Source organism: Tenrec ecaudatus, chromosome 1 (genome assembly GCF_050624435.1).
Source record: "Tenrec ecaudatus isolate mTenEca1 chromosome 1, mTenEca1.hap1, whole genome shotgun sequence".
In the NCBI taxonomy this organism is placed as follows: domain Eukaryota; kingdom Metazoa; phylum Chordata; class Mammalia; order Afrosoricida; family Tenrecidae; genus Tenrec; species Tenrec ecaudatus.
This window is the reverse complement of record NC_134530.1, coordinates 241,847,128-241,866,839: the sequence shown is the minus strand read 5'-3', so window position 1 is coordinate 241,866,839 and position 19,712 is coordinate 241,847,128. Positions and strand designations below refer to the sequence as shown.

Sequence of the window (19,712 nt, the reverse complement as noted above, 5' to 3'; positions counted from 1 at the left end):
TGTTCAGTGCTTTTGACCTTTTTTTGTGAGTTCTTTCTTACAGGGTTTTCTGCTTCTTTATTCCCACCAGATTTCCGATTCATGCCTTTCTATTCTTTGTCTTCTGATTTGGCTGGAAATATCAGTGTTCCACAGAGCTTTCTCTTCTCTGCATCCTGTATAGTCTGCCTAGACAGACTTGCCGTCTCCCTTTGGCTGGCTATGAGTCTGGCGGCCCATCCCCAGAGCATAAGGCACATTTCCCTTCTCGAAATGCCCGGTGGGACTGCACTTGTCACCATCACCCCCACTGGCCTGAATCTGTTGTTGCTCCTGAATGGCACCTGGCTTATTGGATCTCAGAGGCCATTGTTGGGGTGGGGGCTACACTGCGAGCATTGACGTTTTCTGTCTCAGCTCTCTGCTCACGACCCCATTTACTGTACACTTATCCTCCTGAATTCTTTCTTAGAACCATGTCTTCCCAGTATCTCCCACTCCAAAGCTTCAGTTGACGCCTCTCATCGCCCCTTTGGCTTTTACAGCAGCCTGCTACCAGGTCACCCTGCTCCAGTTCCTGCCAGCCCAGCCTCCAGGCCGGATTCTTTTCACGCCACGCTGAAGACATCCGGCACTCTGCAGCATGAAGGGCTCAACACACAAATGCCTTTGAGTAGGATACAGGCATAGGGTTCAGTCACAGAGGCCGGTCAACATGCCAGCTTCATGCTTAGCTGTATTATGAAAGCGAGGTTGGGAAACAGCTTTGGGTTCTTTGGACATGTGGCCTTATGTGTCACTGTTACATCTGAGACGTGCACACATCATTTTCGGCACAGCTGCACACCTACAGGCTTCCCTCATGGACTGGCCCCAAAGCAGAGAATGTGTGCTCCCTGAGGGAAGACTGCCCCCTCTGGAAGGGAGAGCACTCGGTTTCTCACACACTCACCCCGCCCCCCAGTAAGGAAGAACACTGTTCTACTGGACTTAGGCTGAGCAGATGCTGGGAGACAAGACAGTGGCTTCCTCCATAGCCAGTACCTTCTCTTTCCAACCTTACCAGCCACCCTGCTTACACCTGTGCTGTAGCCACAGTTTACTACATTCGTCAGAGAGGCATGCATGCATTTTCGTCACTTCCTGTCATTTGTTTGGTCCTTTTCTCACAGGCCACCGTTTAGTATGGCTGGCTCCTGTTTCCTCTTCAGCAATCACTGCAGTGTCGCCTCCTGTCCGAGTTCTTTCCATACCCAGGCCTGCGCAATAGAGGAAGGAGGAGCAGCTAATGAAGTCACTTGGCTGCAGGCTGCAGAGGGAGGGAGGGAGGGAGGGGAGGAACTTGGTGCGCATCAGGAGTGATGACCTGAACATGGGAGTCGTGTAGGGCGGGGTGGGGTGATACAAATTCGAGGGGATTTGGAGGAATCATTAACCTAATGAATGACAAGCTGATTATAATGCTGAGAGAGAGGAGAGAGGGCTTACATGAAATCAACTTTTAAGATGGGGAGACTGGAGATGCTGCTAACAAATGCCATTTGGCAAGATTTTGGACATGTTGTAATTGAGGTTATATCTAAACGGGGACAGGGTGTGTTTTAACAAATTTGTTTCTGATAAGTAACATTTAATATGTAGATCCCGATAACTTACTTTTGAAAAGTAGACTACAAATCTGATGCCAAATTTAATTTTCATAATAAAATAGTATTAAATCATTATGTTTATAAACTGGTTGTATATCTTTTGAGATTGAACAACAGAACACCAAAATAAAGTGCCTACTTAACAAACCTTTCTGAAAATCCCTCCTGCTACCATTCCTCTCATCCTCGCAGCAGTGCGCAGGTGAGTCTGTGAGGACCCGAGCCCCGTCCTTTCTAGAGGGAGGCTGTCTAACCGGAGGGAAGCCTTGAGCTGTGTTGATGTACCCATGCTGGCTCATGTAGGTCTCAAATAGCACACCTTGTTTTCAGTGGAGCCAGAACACATTCCCCATGGGGAAAGCACAGTGTGGTATTGGTCCCGATCCATCTCATGCTGAGATATGAGACAGTTGTTTGTCTCATCGACAACTAGAGAGGCAGTGTGGCTTGGAGGAGGGAGTTGCTAGGTGGTATAGTTAATGGATACATTCCACTACTCACCAAAAAGTAATAGGCTTGAGTGGATCCAGAGGTACCTTAGAAGAAAGGCCTGGCTTTTACTTATGAAAATTTGTCATTGAAAATGCCTTGGATCATAACTCTACTGACACATGTAGAAAGTGGTTGTGAGTTCCAATCAACTCAGCAGGGACTGGTTGGGTGGCTAGTGAAGCAGATTCCCAGGTCTGCCTGCATTTATTAGCTGGAATTAGTTTCTCATCACTTCCATGTTCTCACTTAGATGATTTCACTGTCTCCCTCGTGGCATTGTGAGGGTTTTATGGTGCACGTGACAAGGTGTGTGAAACATAGGAAACTGTTCAGTGTGCATGTACACCACACCCCAGAGGCCCTCATGTGCAATAGACCCTTCTGTATAAATGATCTGGTGGGAACACAGAGTAACAGATTGTGATTGTGTGAGACAGTTTTAAACAGTCATGTCCAAAGTGTAGGTAAGTGGTCCTGAGCAGTCTCACGTTTCTCATCACTAAAGCACAAGAAGCTTTCACCTACACAGCAGTCCGTGGATGAACTAGAAGCAACAGATGATTGAGTCTCCAAGACTCGGTAGAAAAAAAACTGTTTCTTATTGCCAGATGAAGAAATGGTCCCCCAGCATGATGGGGTTATTTGCACAAGATAACTGGGTTAGGAGAACCTGGGACCAGGATTTAGACCTCACACCCTGCAGGCCACTGTTGTTTCCTCTCCATTTTCTTTCCCCAGACTTAGAAAATCCTATTTCTGATACTGTGTTTTGGCTTTTCAGATACATCTGTTCTCTTTAACAAGGTGTTTTAAAACAGATCAGTAAGTATTTTTAAAGGATTCACAGTTTAAGCTACATATTAGTTAGCTATTAGTAACAAATAAACCTGAAACAAAATTACTTAAAACAGTATTGATTATCTAGCAGTATTTATGGGTTAGGAATGTAAGTTCTTGGTTCGAGTTTTTCCATGGGACTGCATTTAGGGTTACTGTCCAGGGCTGCAGTCTTATCTAGAAGTTTCAACTGCGCTGAAGCAGACCACTTCAAGCTTACATCGTTGTCAGCAGAATTCAGTCCCATGCTGCAAGGGCCTCTTCTGGGACAGCTCACGACCTGGTAGCAGTTTCTCTCAGTTGAGTCACTGACTGTGAGCACAGAGTGGCAGCCACAGCCCTTTGTAACCTGAGGTTGGAAGTTACCGGCTCTCCGTGTTTGTTAGGGTAGCCGTGCGCCCGCTGTCTGGCAGGGAGGTTTATATAAGGTATGCATTTCAGGAGGTGGGGCTCTGGGAGCATCCTAAAGGCACACGCTTAATAACTCCTCAAAAAATGGAACTACTACAATTTGGAAATTTTACTGTTTGTAGAGGGGGGAAAAAAGTTATTCCTGATTAAGTGACTTGTGTTTTCAAGCACCCTCTCCCCTAATAATAATCTACACTCATTTTGTTTTCTCAATTTTTTTTATCATTAGGGAAAAAATGCATTTTTCAAAGACCTAACATCAATTCAGTTATTGCCCAGTGGGGAAATGGATCCAAATTTTATCTCTATACGACAGCAGGTAATTTTTTTGAGATCTTGTAGTAAGTAAAGTAGAATTCTTAGTGACCATTAAGGATGGCCATGGCCATGTCCAAGGTGTTCTTGGTAGCACACTTCCCTTAAAATTGGGTTCCTTTTTTGTTAAACAATTTTAGTGGGAAAATCACTGTTAATTTTCAGAAGAGCCAACTGTTATTTTGATTGGGATATGTTTGAAGGAAAACCAGTACTAATGTAATGTTCCTGTGGCTTTTTCTCCATTTCAAGTTTTTATTAAAAGTTGTGAGTGCATTTGTCCATGCCCAACATTCCGCTGCAAAGGACAAGGAGCCCTCTGACGCAGTCACCGTTCCTCCTGAGAAAGACCACGACTGGCCGGCTCTCGCTGTGGACCTGGCGCATCACCTTCAAGTTAGCGAAGATGTCGTCAGACGACACTACGTGGGGGAACTGTACAACTATGGAGCTGACCACTTAGGAGAAGAGGTAATAATGGCCCCGTGATGGTTCACTGGGCTTAAGCTGTGAAACTGAGAATTGGAATAAAGAATCAGGAAAGTGTGGAATAAAGCTTTCTGCTTTTCCCTTGGTTGGAACTAATGGGGCACAAAAAATAAACACAAAAGCAAATATGAAACCCGCCATACTCATTGCCAGTCAGTACTTCCTAAGCAGGTAGAACATGCCGGAGTTGTTCTATGTACAGGGACATGGCAGCAAATAACAATTTCATAAGGAACTATACTACTAACATTGTATTAGTACGATCAAGATTTTTAGAGTGCGAAGTACTATGAAGAAAGTAGATCAGATCATGTAAATAATAGGAGCTACTTACTATGGATGGTTATAAAGGTAGAATTTGAAGAAGAGGAGCCCCAAGGATAAGTCTTTATAAGACACAATCAGCCCTTCAGTAAACTTGGGGACACAAGTCACGAGCAGTACAAGGGCCCTGACACGAGAACTAGGTTGACAAGGTAGGTACAGGGCCAAAGGGGTCAGCTTGTATCCAGGGGTCAAGAAGTAGGAGGTGAGGTGAGAAGTCATGAAGTGTATAAGTTCCCTTTCTGTGCCAAAGCAAGGGGAAATTGGGTGATATTTGGTTATAAAATATTTGTTTAAATGCTCGGTTTGATAAGGCATTTACTTTGGCCATGGCTCAAAGATGCACTGGAATGTCTTCACTGGCAATCCTTCCCTCAAATAAACCCAACATTGACTGTCTCTCTCCATCTTCACATCCTCAGGCCATTCTCCAGGTTCACGACAAAGAAGTCCTGGCCTCTCAGCTGCTGGTGGTGACAGGGCAGAGGCTGGCTTACATGCTCTTTCATTCTCAGACAAAAGAGGGAATGGAGCTGCTTGCCAGACTTCCACCTACTCTCTGCACTTGGCTGAAAGCAATGGTAAGTTTAAGAGGAGTGAAGTCTGGTTATTGGGGGTTTCCATAATTGAATATTTAATAAGAGTTAAGGACATTTAAAGTTTAACTTACGTAGTTTCAAAGAAAACTAGTTTTATTGGAAAATATCTAATAATGTAATAATTACTTTTCTTTTCTGATGGGTTGTTTTTGTGTCTCATTTTTCAGGACCCCCAAGGTCTTCAAAACACTTCAATGCCAATTACAACCACAGCTAAGCTAGTAAATAAAGTTATTGAGCTCTTGCCAGAAAACCATGGTCAGTATAGTCTAGCCTGGCACCTTATTGAGGCTGTGGACGCCATAGCTGCTCCTTCTTCATGACACACACCCCTGTGTGATTATAATATGGATTAGTGCATGGTTATTTTATAGAGCAAGATCTGGGCGTTTACAGGAGGAGTCTGTCTTTGTGTTTTTTGTAAAATAAAAATGTGTATTACTTTTAAAAAGTGCAATCCTGGCTAAATTTTACTCCTTTGGATAATATTGAAGATAAAGTAATACAAACAAGTATCAGTTTTACCATAATTACCAGTACATGTGTTTTACTGTTTATTTCTAATCCAGACACTCAAGTAGCTTTATTGTAAAACTTTGCTATATCTAAAATTGATTATAATTTACAGATTATGGCCTAAGATTATATATTTCATACTCAAGATGTTGTTGTAATTAAATATACATGTGTTCATGTACAGTCTCCGTGAGTAAAGCTGGAGAAACGGCCCGCTCTGCTTTAAGTGTTGGGAACTCTTTTTCATCATGCTCCGTCCCCTGCTGGGCTGGGCAGCTGCTGCCGGGGAGCTTTAGATACTGACGGCTTCCTTTCCCAGAGGTCATGCTGTGGCCTTGCTTGTGGAGAAGAAAGGACTCAGGATCATCATACCCTTCACCAAGGACACTAGCTAGAACCCTACACCTGTTGGACTTGTCAGAATTGAGAATCTGAGATCCAGGATCAACAGAGCAAAATTCATTCTAATGAGAGATTTGTTTTTTGCCAAGGTTCAAAGTTGTACCCACATCAGGTAATTGTAAAAATGTATTATCTTGTAAAACTTGTGTAAAAAGGCGAACAAAATGCCAAAAACCTAAGTCCAACTTTATTTTTCCTACAAGTGTTTAGAAACGTCTGCTCTGGGATTTGGAAATATTAGTTCTTGGGAACAGTACAGAAGATGCTTAATAGTAATATTACTGCTTTAGCGAACCTACCTCATAGCTGAGTTGAGAGGATAAAATACAACCAAGTTTGTGTACCCCACAGTGCCTAGAGCAGTCCAAGTGCTGAATAAATGTTTGTTGATTCAAACCAATTCACCAAAACTCCGTAAAAAGTGCTTTGAGTTCTACAAATACCGAGTGTTATTATGGTCAACCTTTGGAATGTAGCCATACAGTGCACTTCCTGCTATGTCATGGATCACAGTTGTTATAACTCATTGTGATACAGAAGTTGGTGGTTCTTTCACTTAAGAAGCCCATTCTACCAATTTTACTGAGTTGACTATGCCCTTCAGGGACACAAAGAAAACATGTGGTGTTTAGGGATATTCCAATGTGATTTTTTTTAAAACTAATAACATCCAAGTAGGAGCCTAAACCTTACTAAAACTTAATTACTGTTAAGTAACTGTCAAATTTACAATGCTTAGAAATTAGTAAGCCGTCTTAAGGATGTGTAGGCTAGGGTTTGTGTGTGTCTAGGGCGTGCATTCTGACCAGTAGTAGTACTGAAAGGGCCTGAGTTTAGTCCCCCCTCTCTGCCTCTGCTTGATCCTGCTCCCCGGCCCCTCCCCTCAGACACATTTCTATGAGTTCTTGTAAGCGTAGCTATGGTTTATATAGTCACTTGCTATATGCATCCTCATAAATAGTGCTTCCTGTGACTTTCCTAAATATTGTTCAAGTGGTATGACTTTAGAAACTTAGAATTATAGGTGTTTTAAAATATATCCCTTGTTTCCATCATCACTCTTTGAAGGGTACCTGTTAAGCATTTGAGATAATAAAGCTGGTTAAATTTATTCTTATAAGATACATTAAAATCTGAGAACATTTGCGAATATAAAATATAGCTCATAGAACCATGACACAAATCACTGAATCTCTTTCTAGTTGAGTTGTATTTCTAAAATTTCTATAAATTAAAAAAAATGAATTCAGAGGTATACGGCTGAGAAAAATAAAAATATTTTACTGTTCCATCAGGGCTTTGAAAATCTAATTGGAAGACAAAAAAACCAATACACCTGTGTGCATTCTGTAACAAAGAGCCCTAGGTGTAAAATTACCAGGTCTTCTGTAAAGCAGGTGGTTGCTTAAATAAAGGGCGTGTTGCACTCACTGCAGTTATTGGTGGGAAACCGATGCCCAGGAGTTTTTCTAGTTATACTCCCATCACCACACACATGCCTTTCTTAGCATTAAGGATGAGTATGACTCTGTACTGTTGAAGGAAAACAAAAATATTCAGATAATCCTAACTCCTTCACTGCAAGCTGTGGACAACTAGAGGGGCAAGATTAAATGTAGATAAGGGATATATAGAACCCAGCCTAAATGCTCCACAGTTCTACAAAGTAAAAAAAGAAATTAAAAAGCATTTCATTTTTATTAGGAAAATTCATCTCCAGGCAAAATAAACACTTGTCAGTCAATAATGATACTGCTTCATTTTATAAAAACAAAGAAGCTATTCCAATTTAAGATAACAGAAAAACCAGATTTCATAACATTCTGCTTATGTTGACTATGTTTATAGTACTCACATAGAAGCTGCTGTGGTCAAAATCATTCATAGGAAATATTTTCAAGTACATTGTAGCAAGAGGGAAAGCCCTGGCAACCTGATAGAATGGGTTTGTTGTTCTCATCTAAGGTTAGGTTTCTGCGGACTAGAACTTCTCATCCTTAAAAAGTTGTTAATCCAATCCCGAATTGTTTATACTATGCTCTATCTACTGTTATGTACTTACTGTAACTAGTGAAATTCTGTATATACTGCTATTTTCTGTCTATTGTGAATTTATATAAATTAGTGAAATAAATCTGCAGCTTTCATATTGTTCTAACAGCATAAATGCAGTCATTCAAGGCTTTTTCTCCCTCTGGTGTAACAAGTTGGGTCATGCTTTTTTTTTTTTTCCAACCCAACCCAAAACCTAGCTATTCTGACAACGTTGGTATTTGCTCCTGAGGCAGAATGAAGTGACTCATCATCTTAGGGAAACAAATCTGTCATTTCCCATCAAACTGACACTTTCACACGATCCCACAATTTCTACACAAAGATTCGTTTTCCAGCGTGCCTTTATTTCCAGACATACTGCGTCAAAAAGTTTCATAAAATAGAAAACATTTCTGCTCAGCCTCCTTTGAAGGCTGTCTATATTCTGAGGAAACCCAGTATGTGGATGGGGATATATATGTGTATGTGCATACATGTTTATTATTTCCACATAAATATATTCACACACCATTATTCCTTCTTTAGCTACAGGAACTACTTGGATAATTTTGCTTCTGACCTTCCTCTTCCACCATTTGTTCTTCCACACGTGACCTAAGTCTTGTGTTTTGATCCAGTACTGTAAACAATCTGAACCCCCATATTGTCAGGTCTTGCACACAGTTGTTAACACAAAAGTGAGGTCCTACTTTCCACCAACAACCTCTGCACATCGAGGGCAGAGTGTATCTGAAGACTCCGCTGTATACTTCCAACAACGAGGGCACTTTTCTTTAGTACTTGGCATGACAATTACTTTGTATGCAGACTCTTCACGAATATCACCGCCTGTGAAAGAAAGTGCAAGCAAAGCATTCAGAAAAGCCCTTTCACCAGCACCTCCCACTATTCTTGAATGGCATGGCAGGTGCTCCTGTCCCTCCGCTCTCTCCTTCCTGCCTGGGTCCAGCTTGTAAGGCCCTTAACCCATTACCCAGGTTGAAAGGTGCTCGAAAAGTTCATGGGAAAGTGGAATGAAAAGATTAGGACTTCTTCTGAGCATCTGGGGAAGCCCCTTCGACAAGTGACGGAGGTGAGGGACTTGCGGGCCTGTGAAGTTAAGTCTGCGTGGGCAGAGCAGGCTGCCCAGCTCTCACCCTGATGGAAAAAACAAACGGATGCACAACAATTAAAATATCCCCACGCAAAGATTTCCGCACTATTATTTAGATCTCGTGCAAAATATAATCAGGAAAGTAAATTGTTTTCTATCTTTCTGTAAAACATGTATGTGTTGGACAGGGTTCTTTAGAGAGACAAACCAGATTGCTAGTAATTATATAAAAATATATTTATAAAGATATATAGTACAAGAAATGAACCGTTAAATTATATATAGATAGATAATGCAAGAAATTAACAGTTAAATTATAAAGCAGTGAGACACTAGCAGTCCTTTAAGGCTTGAGAGCCGCCAGTTGCCAGTCCCCTTCTGTAGAGAGAGCTGGGCTATATATATCCAGGCAGCAAACAGCAAGGCAGGTCCCCAACTGTCATCAACTGTTGGTCCCCAGCTCCAGAGATGAACATTCCAATCGTGTGGGCTTAAAGGGACCTCAACTTACAGCGACACAGTCCACAGGCTAGACATCCCACAGGTAGTGTACCCCTTTAAACTGAGGCACAGAACAAGAAAGGTGAGGCTCACCACGCCATTTATCCCTCTGCCCTTCAGTTAATCCTACTTGTGTTTATCGGCCAGGCTGGCACAATAAATTATCGCAATGTATATTAGCATTTTGAAAAAACAAATTGTGCCAAATCTATGTTGAATGCTGCCAAGCACAAAGTGACCCCTATAAATCTGTCTCCCACTTCCTGCTGGTCCTGAAATACAACTTTGCAGGTCCCATAATATCTCCTTGCTTTCTATTTTATCTGTTAGCTTCTATTTACATCAATGAAGATTGATTTCCTTTAAATAAAAACAGAAATATCCACAAAATACTTCATTATGTAGTATCACTGCTGGAATGAGTATAACAAAATGTCTTCTTTACCCACCTCCTTTAGGAAAATCTTTTTCTTGGCATAATTCACATATCAAACCATTAAATGTTGTGTACTTATCACAATTTCAGAGTTGCCCATTGTGGGCTCCCCATATCCCTCCAAACCTCTCCTCCCACTCTAACACGTAATCAGTCATTTTCTCTGTATTTACCATTCCTGGATTTCATAGAAAGAAAACCATAAAGCAAGCAAGCAAAAATGACAACACAATGAGGGGCCGGCCCCAATCCCAACTATGTGGACAGCTACCCCTCCCCGCAGAAGAATTCACTTAAGAGGACAGCGCTGAAGCTGCAGCTCAGGGAGAGGGACATGTCTGATCACACTGGAGCAAATGAAGGGTGAGGAAGAGAGAGGGGCACATCCTGGCCCACCAAGCCTTGAGGACAATATCCCTGCACAGAAGACCACATGGCCAGCCCCACTAGGAGACATAACACCCATCACTGACCCATAGCCCTACAGGGGACAATAATGGAGACTGGGAATTCTGCCCAATCTGATCCCACCACTGAGGGAAAACACTAAGGGCATGCAACAGAACAGCAAGGGAAACAGCAACGGAGTCCCCAAGGAATACCAAAAATAGACTTTGGGGCCAGGGCGTGGCGCCCCATCAGACTCGACTGGAAAACACTCCTAAAGGCAAACAATCATTGAACTAACTACAAGCTTTTCTTTTTTTTGTTGTGGGGTTTTTTTTTTTGTCATTGGCTTTTTGTTGTTTTGTTTTCTTTTGTTGCTTGGTTTGCTGTCTTGTTTTTGTGCATGTTATTATCTCTGCAGGTCTGAATAGGCTAGATGAACAATCTGGAAGAGAAAACAAGGACTGACAGTTCTGGAGGGCCATGGGAGAGGGTGAAAGGAAGTAGTGTTAACAGAGGGACAAGGAAACAACAAGTGATCCAAATCGGTGGTCAGGAGGGTGTAGCAGGCCTTGGTAGGGTGTGATCAAGGGTAATGTAACAGAGGAATTACTGAAACCCAAATGAAGACTGAGCATGATAGTGGGACAAGAGGAAAATAAAAGGAAAGAGCTAGGAGGCAAAGGGAATTTATAGACGTCTAAATAAAGGCATGTATGTATGTAAATATATATATGAGGATAGGGAAATAGATCTATGTGCCTATAAATAAAAGTGTAGTATTAAGGTAGCAGATGGACATTGGGCCTCCACTCAAGTACTCCCTCAATGCAAGAATACTTTATTAAATTGGCATTCTGTGATGCTCATGTTCCTGACACAATCGCTGAAGACAAAGTGGATAAATAGCAAATGTGAAGAAAGCTGATCATGCCTAGCTATCAAAAGAGCGTCTGGAGTCTTAAAGGCTTGAAGGTACACAAGCGGCCATCTAGCTCAGAAGCAACAAAGCCCACATGGAAGAAGCACATCAGACTGATCACAAGGTGCTAAAGGGATCAGTTATCAGGCATCAAAGAACAAAAATCCATACCACTGTACGCTCACTTCCATGATAAAATTGCTGAAGACAAATGGGTACATAAGCAAATGTGGCGAAGAAAGCTGATGGTGCCTGGCTATCAAAAGATATAGCATCTGAGGTCTTAAAGGCTTGAAGGTAAACAAGCGGCCATCTAGCTCAGAAGCAACAAAGCCCACATGGAAGAAGCACACCAGCCTGTGTGATCATAAGGTGTTGAATGGATCAGGTATCAGACATTATCAGAACAAAAAATTTTATCATAGTGAATGAGGGGGGAATGCGGAGTGGAGACCCAAAGCCCATTTGTGGGCCAATGGAAATCCCCTTACAGAAGGTTCGAGGAGATGAGCCAGTCAGGGTGTGATGTAGTAACGGTGAAAAATACATCTTTCCCTAGTTTCTAAATGCTTCCACCACCACCCCACTATCATGATCCCAATTCTACCTTGCAAGTCTGGCTAGTCCAGAGGATGTACACTGGTACAGATAGGAACTGGAAACAGGGAATCCATGACACATGATCCCTTCAGGACCACTGGTGTGTGTGGCGATACAGGGAGGGTGAAGGGAGGGTGGGTTGGAAAGGGGAAACCGATTACAAGGATCTACATGTGACCACCTCCCTGGGGGACAAACAACAGAAAGGTAGGTGAAGGGAGATGTCGGGCAGGTCAAGATATGACAAAATAATTTATAAATTGGCCCCACTGTACATTGCTTCCACAGAAATGTGTATTTCAAGCACCCACTCATGCAGGCTGTTCCTGTTAAAAATCATCCAAATACCAGGAGTTAAAATCTCACCCAACAGAACCTGTTATATTAAAAATTCAAGGCACACATACTATGTTTCCTGCCTTGCAATATAAATAAAAATATTATATAGAAGATGTTTTATTGTATCTAGAAATGTTTCTTTAATCTTTATGCAAAGAAAAGTTCACTATGACCTATATATAATGTAAACATCGTAATTAACTGATACTAGATACAAGCCCTAACTTGAACAATACCAGTGTTCCAACAAAGACAAAAACAATTAAACACACACTTGGGTAAGGAACTTGATAATCAGGTTCAAGATGACGTACAATTACCATTTGTTACTCTCACAACCTCCTTACCTTCTAAGTTGATTAGGAATGTGCCTGTAAGTTCGATTGCATCTGCAGTCATCTCGAGTGGCTCCTGAGAGAGTAACGTTGTCTGTGAAGCCATCAGTAACTCATTCAACTGCGAGGTGCTTGAAGTCTCCTCAGCTTGGAGCATCTGGTGGTAAGCAGGTGAAAATTATCCGCGATATACTAACAAGTTATAAAAATAATGTAAAGTTCTTTGTGAGGAAACTCTTGGGTCTTACTCAGTTTTTACTAACAGGAAATTTTATTTGAACATTTCCAATCAACAGTATTATTGAAATCATGCTGTTTTGTAGGCACTTTGCTAGATGCATGCCAAATGTCCATTATTTTGAGACACACACACACAATTCTATTACAACTCATTGTGACCCTATAGGACAGACTAGACTGCCCCTGTGAATTTCCAAGACTAGCTCTTTTTTTAAAAAAATTATTTATTTTTTGACTGTAGCTCTTCACAGGAGTAGAAAGCCCCTTTCCCGCAGGGAGCAGCTTTGAACTGTTGACCTGTGGTTATTAACCCAACTCCTAACAACTACACCACCAGGGCTCCTTTATAAAAAGCACACACTGGAGAGCAAATGCTTTGAGAATGATTGGGGCGGGGAATGTATGGATGTGCTTTATACAATTGATGTATGTATATGTATGGATTGTGATAAGAGTTGTATGAGTCCCTAATAAAATGTAAAAAAAGAAAAGGGGGGAAAAAAAAGAAAGAAAAGAAAATGATTAGGGCAAAGAATGTACAGATGTGCTTTATACAACTGATGTATGTATATGTATGGACTGTGATAAGAGTTGTATGAGCCCCTAATAAAACGGTTTAAAACAAAAACAAAATAAATAAATAAATAAAAAATAAAAAGCACAAACAGTATTTGTTGTATTCATGTTACAAATGAGGAACTTCCCTAAGTTTCTCAACCAGTAAGTGGTGGAGTTGGAGTTCCAGCCCAGTCTATTAGCCTCAACACCCATCCTGTTTTTTTCTGTCATGCTTTCTAGACTAGAAGAGGAATTCAGATGCCATATAAACACAGATCTATGCTTAGCCATGTGGACCTATAGGAAAACAAAACACAGAACCCTTCACAAATACAGTGAATTTAGATGTGTGATAATACTTTAAACAGATACATTGCTTTTACAATCAACTAAACATGGTATAATAAAATATTTAATGTTAAAACAAAAGATACCAGCCTAACATTCTATATCTAGAGAAATTATCTTTCAAAAGAGAAAGATATTTTCAGGCAAACAATCTAAGGGAATTTATCAAAAGAAGTCTTGCCTTGCAAGAAATATTCAGAGAAACTCCAGAGGAAAGGAAATGTTCATAGGTCAGAAGAATGCATTTACATATGAAAAACATTTGAAGGAATAAGTGAAAGTAAAATAAAAGCTTTAGTTTTCTTAAATATCTAATTTGTGAAAACTGTAAAGTATGAGTTTATGGATAAGTGAAATGTGAAACACCAATGTAATAAAGGCAGGGAAAAGGAATCAGGCATGTTTAAGGTACGTGTACTGCCCGGGAAGCAGGATAGAGGTGAATTGTAAATATGTACTGTAACCACGAGAGCAACTTACAACACCCATTAAACCCTGTACCGAGTGTCTAAGATAATGCAATAAAACAAGAAAGGCAGTGAAAACATGCTGATTGAAAAGGAAAAACCTGAACTGTCTTTTTTCAAAAAAGATAGGATTGTCTGCTTGGAAAAATATTGAAGAACTGTTTAAAAACACCTGGAACTAATAAACAAATGTAGCAAAGTTCCAATTCTATTATCTTTTAATTCCATTTTCTACAAGCTTTTAAAGTCCCCTTGTATATTAAAGTCAATTCTTTCCTGTATACCAAAGCAATCAACAATTAGAATTTGATATTGAAAACGACATTTAAACAAACACCCAAAACAACTACTCTAAGAGCCAAGAAAACATAAATGTACTGCCATCAAGTAACTCTGAAATATTTGTTTATATACTTACTACCTAATATATATAGGACCCATCTGAGGGAAGCCACAAAACAAGTGAAAGGAATCAATACTCCTACTTCCATGGGTTCTAGGGCTCATTAAAATGTTATTTCCAAAAAAATTTTTTTTAATGTTATTTCCAATTTGATCTTCAAATCAACAGAATCTCAATGACAATTCCAGCAGGTTACTTTATAGATGCCTACTTCAAATAACCACTCTGAACACAGATGAAAGATCAACAGTAAGAGCTGACACTACAGACTTGGAGACTCACTAAGAGTGATCGAGAGAGTGGTACTGGCAAAATCAGACAGATAGAGACATGGAGCAAAACAGAAAGCCACACAAAGGTGAAAGGACTTCAAACAGTTCACGGTAAAAGGGAGTTAAAGATAATGGAATACACTGATATAGTCAACTGTTTTTGACAGAGTATCAAATGGAGAAAGGGCAGTTTCCCAAAAAGAGTGCTGAAGTCACATGCAAAATAAAACTCACCTAAGCACAGGCCAAAGTTAATTTAAAATGGGTCATAGTCCTAAATGCAAAACTGAAACTTAAGGTAACAGGTGAAAAGTTAGGTGACCATAGGTTTTTCAGAGGTTTTGGACGCAACAATAAATATATATATAACCCGGCAAAGGAAAAGTGGTGCTTGGACTTCGTTGTTGAGAGTGAAAAGGCGAGACACAGGCTCCCATCTGAAACACATCAACTCCTAAAACGCACCGGGAGGCAGACCGCCCTCTTACCGAATGGCCAAGATGTGAGCGGACGCCTCCCTGTGGAGGGCTGCCTGTACAAGTGTGCACAGGGCAGATGCGCAGCTCCACTTGTCTTCAGGGAATTTCAAATGAAAACCAATGGATCCCGACTACACATACACCTTCCAAAAAAATAAAAACCTCACTGCCATTGAGTAGATTGCAACTCACATCAAGCCTATAGGTCAAAGTGAAATTGCCACTCTGGTTTTTTGGGGCTTTTAATCATTAGAAGAACACCCAAATTTCATCTTTCTCCTGATGAGAAAGCAAAATAATGCAGGTACTTTGAAAGGCAGATTTTTTACAAAACTACAGAATCACATTCCTAGGTACTTAACCAAGTGAACTGAAAACTTGGAGGTCCACACAAAACCTGCCCATGAATGCTTGTAATAGTTCATAATAATCAAAAATTGCCCCTCCCCTGAGAAGAATTTGTTTCAAAAGACGAAATTGATTCTGCAGCTCCGGGAGATGGACATATCTGGTCAGAGCACACAGAAGCAGATGAAGGGTCAGGAGGAGAGAGTGGAACACAGCCTGGCCCACCAGGCTGTGAGGTTGATGTTCCTGAGTAGAGCAGCCAGTCCACAGAGTGAACAACATGGCTGGCCCCACTATGAGAAATGATGCCAATCAGTGACTAAGGGTGATACAGGGGACAGCACCGGAGACACAGTGTGGGAACTGCACCTGACCTGATCCCACCACACCGAGGCAAATCACTAGGGGAGTGCAGTGGAACAGCAAGGGAATGGAGCAGCAAGGTCCCCAGGGAATGCTGAAAGTGGACTTTGGGGCCAGGGCGTGGTGCCCCAACAGACTGGACTGGAAAACACTCGTAAGGGCCAACAAAAGATCCTTGAACTAACTATAAGCTTTTCTCTCGTGAAGTGTTTTGTTTTGTTCTTTGTCAGTGGTTTGTTTTTGTTGTTTTGTTGTCTGGTTGTATACTGTTGCTTTGTTTTCCTCTCTTGTTTTCGTGCATGTTAGTGCCTCCACAGGTCTGTCTGAATAGGACAGGCTGGATGAACTATCTGGAGGAAAAACAACGGGACCGACAGTTCCGGGGGGGACTTGGGGTGGGGGGAGGTAGGGGGGTAAGGAACTGGTGTCAACAAACACAGGGACAAGGGAACAACATGGGCCCAAAATGGTAGTGAGGTGGGAGTGGCAGGCCTGGTGGGGAATGATCAAGGGTAAGGTTGCGTAGAGAAGAGGGATAGCTGTAGCCCAGGTGGTGACGGAGCATGGTAGTGGGGCAGGAGGAAAGTCAAGGGAGATGGAGGAAAGAGCAAGGAGTCAAGGGGCATTTATGGAGGTCTAGACAAAGACATGTACATGCAAATATATATATGAGGATGGGGAAATAGATCTATGTGTCTATATTTATAGGTTTAGTATTAAGGTGCCGGAAGGACCTTGGGCATCTACTCAGGCACTTCCTCAATGCATGAATACTTTCTTTTATTAAATTGGCACTCTACGATGCTCACCCTCCGACACAACTGGTGAAGCCAAAGCTGGTGAACAAGTACATGTGGTTAAGAAAGCTGATGGTGCCCAGCTATCAAAAGAGATAATGTCTGGGGTCTTAAAGACTTGAAGATAAACAAACGGCCATCTAGCTCAGAAGCAACAAAGCCCACATGGAAGAACACACCAACCTGTGTGATCTAGTGGTCCCGAAGGGATCAGTTATCAGGCATCAAAGAACAAAAAATCATATCATTGGCTGCACACCTCCATGATATGATCGCCGAGAGCAAACGGGTGCATAAGCAAATGTGGCGAAGAAAGCTGATGGTGCCCGGCTAGTGAAAGAGATAGTGTCTGGGGTATTAAAGGCTTGAAGGTGAACAAGCGGCCATCTAGCTCAGAAGCAATAAAGCCCACATGGAAGAAACACACCAGCCTGTACGATAACGAGGTGCCAAAGACCAGGTATAAGGCATCATGCAAAAAAAAAAAGAATATGTGTGTGTGTGTGTGTGTGTGTATATATATATATATATATATATATATATATATATATATATATATATGCCATAGTGAATGAAGGGGGAAGTGCAGAGTAGAGACCCAAGGCCCATTTGTCGGCCACTGGAGATCCCCTCATAGAGGGGTTTAGGAGAGGACATGGGTCAGTCAGGGTGCAATGTAGTACCGATGAAGAACACAGCTTTCCCCTAGATCCTGGATGCTTCCTCCCCTCAACTACCATGAACCGAATTCTACCTTGCAGGACTGGATGGGGCAGAGGTTGTACACTGGTGCATATGGGAGCTGGAGGCACAGGGAATCCAGGGTGGATGATACCTTCAGGACCAGGGGTGTGAGGGACGATGTTGGGAGAATGGAGGGTGAGTGGGTTGGAAAGGGGGAACTGATTTTAGGGATCCACATGTGACCTCCTCCCTGGGAAATGGACGGCAGGGAAGCGGGGGAAGGGAGACTCCGGATAGGGCAAGATATGACAAAATAACAATCTATAAATTATCAAGGGATTGTGAGGGAGGGGGGGATTGGGGAGGGAGGGGAAAAAAAAAGAGGACCTGATACAAAGGGCTTAAGTGGAGAGCAAATGCTTTGAAAATGATTAGGGCAAAGAATGTACGGATGTGCTTTATACAATTGATGTATGTATATGTATGGATTGTGATAAGAGCTGTATGAGCCCCTAATAAAATGTAAAAAAAAATCAAAACTTGGATGATTCTGGTCCTGTAAAATTTTACAGTCTCTGGGAACTGAATAAAAGGGTCTACACATGACCTCCTCCCTGGGGGATGGATAACAGAAAAGTGGGTGAAGGGAGACGTCGGACAGGGCAAGATATGACAAAATAATATTTTACAAAACTATCAAGGGTTCATGAGGGAGGGTAGGGCAGGAATGGGGGGGAAACGAGCTGATGCCAGGGGCTTATGTGGAGAACAAATATTTTGAGAATGATGAGGGCAATGAATGTACAAATGTGCCTTACACAATTGATGTATGTATGTATGGATTGTGTTGAGAGTTGTATGAATCCCTCCAAAAAAGATTAAAACAAAAAGAATTATGACTAAATCTTGAGTCATTATGTTAAAGTCAATCAAGTCAATAAACCTTTAAGGTATTTTTAGAAATAAAAATAGTTTGAATATTTATGAGACAAGTGACAATCTTCTGAAGCAAATGAATTTTCTGTAGATCTCCTGAGGCAAAGATGAAAATCTTATTTTTAGATTCCTTTTGAATCTGATTCGGACTAGATAGCAAATTCTCCGACCAGACCCTCAGTGGGGGGAAAAACTCCATGAGGGTGGCCTGTAAAACCACTGTCTCAGATTGATGGTATCTGCCTCCTAGGTGGGCCTGGGAGTTTCCTGTTCAACAAAACCCTGTCCTGAATCTGGGGGATCGGATCAGAACCGCAAGACAAAAACCCTAATTTTCAAAATAAAAGTTTGAAAGTATCACAAATTTCAGGGGAGTTCATGAGATACCAAATACCATTTCAAAAAGTTAATCTTGCTGCTTACCTCCATGATCTCAAACAGTAGTCCCGGCTCTATCACTATGACAACCTGGTACTCTGCTGCATTTCTGCCAGGGATGCTCCCAAGAAACGAGTCTCTCATTGCACACGCGCTCTCCACTGCTTCCTCCAGGCCAGGCTTCTTCCAAAAGGAACTGATGTTCATCCACCCAGTACGGAAAACACTCTGAGGTTCTAGGGGAAGCACACATTGAAGACGATTCATATGCATCCTCAAATATATGTAGAACTCTCGACCTTACACATTTATTATTAGAATAGGAAGAATTATTATTTATTGTAGAAATATTATGGAGCCACTAAAAACACTTGCCAAATATTTATGTCAACATTAAGATATAATTATGTCACATTTAAACAATAGCAACAAAATGTAAAACCTCAAAAGGGGCCCTGGTGGTACAGCGGGTACATGCTGGGCTACAATCCGCAAGGCAGGCAGTTCAAAACCACCCGCCCCCCTAGATGGCTTTCTACTTCTGTCAAAAGTCACAGTCTTGAAAACTAATTCTACCCTGTCCAGAGGCATGCTCTGTGTCTGCACTGACTTGGTGGCAGTGAGTTTGATTTTTTTTTTTGTGGAGAAAATACATGGAAGAAATAAAAAACAGAAAGGTCCCAATAAGAGTTGTCTTTAGTAGTAAGATTATGAATGATCTTGCTCTTATTTTCTTTCTAAATGTCTTCAGCTCCTAA

At 41.5% G+C, this 19,712-nt stretch overlaps 2 protein-coding genes across 3 annotated transcripts in view; one reads left to right on the top strand and one right to left on the bottom strand.

The window, feature by feature from the left end:
* RAB3GAP2 (RAB3 GTPase activating non-catalytic protein subunit 2) overlaps positions 1 to 8,248 on the top strand; it is a 123,737-nt gene extending 115,489 nt beyond the window's left edge. For both annotated transcript variants that reach the window (XM_075530466.1, XM_075530467.1), the window contains 4 exons: positions 3,598 to 3,687; positions 3,936 to 4,154; positions 4,919 to 5,077; positions 5,263 to 8,248. In XM_075530466.1, the coding sequence (XP_075386581.1) occupies positions 3,598 to 3,687; positions 3,936 to 4,154; positions 4,919 to 5,077; positions 5,263 to 5,418 (624 nt within the window). In that variant the 3' untranslated portion in view covers positions 5,419 to 8,248. The remainder of the gene's footprint in view (positions 1 to 3,597; positions 3,688 to 3,935; positions 4,155 to 4,918; positions 5,078 to 5,262) is intronic.
* Positions 8,249 to 8,391: 143 nt separating this feature from the next.
* The window catches only part of IARS2 (isoleucyl-tRNA synthetase 2, mitochondrial), a 56,923-nt gene continuing 45,602 nt past the window's right edge, over positions 8,392 to 19,712 (bottom strand). The window contains exons 21-23 of the mRNA XM_075530468.1: positions 19,000 to 19,190; positions 12,694 to 12,838; positions 8,392 to 8,896 (exon numbers count right to left, since the gene is read on the bottom strand). Coding sequence (XP_075386583.1) covers positions 8,754 to 8,896; positions 12,694 to 12,838; positions 19,000 to 19,190 — 479 coding nt within the window. The 3' untranslated portion in view covers positions 8,392 to 8,753. The remainder of the gene's footprint in view (positions 8,897 to 12,693; positions 12,839 to 18,999; positions 19,191 to 19,712) is intronic.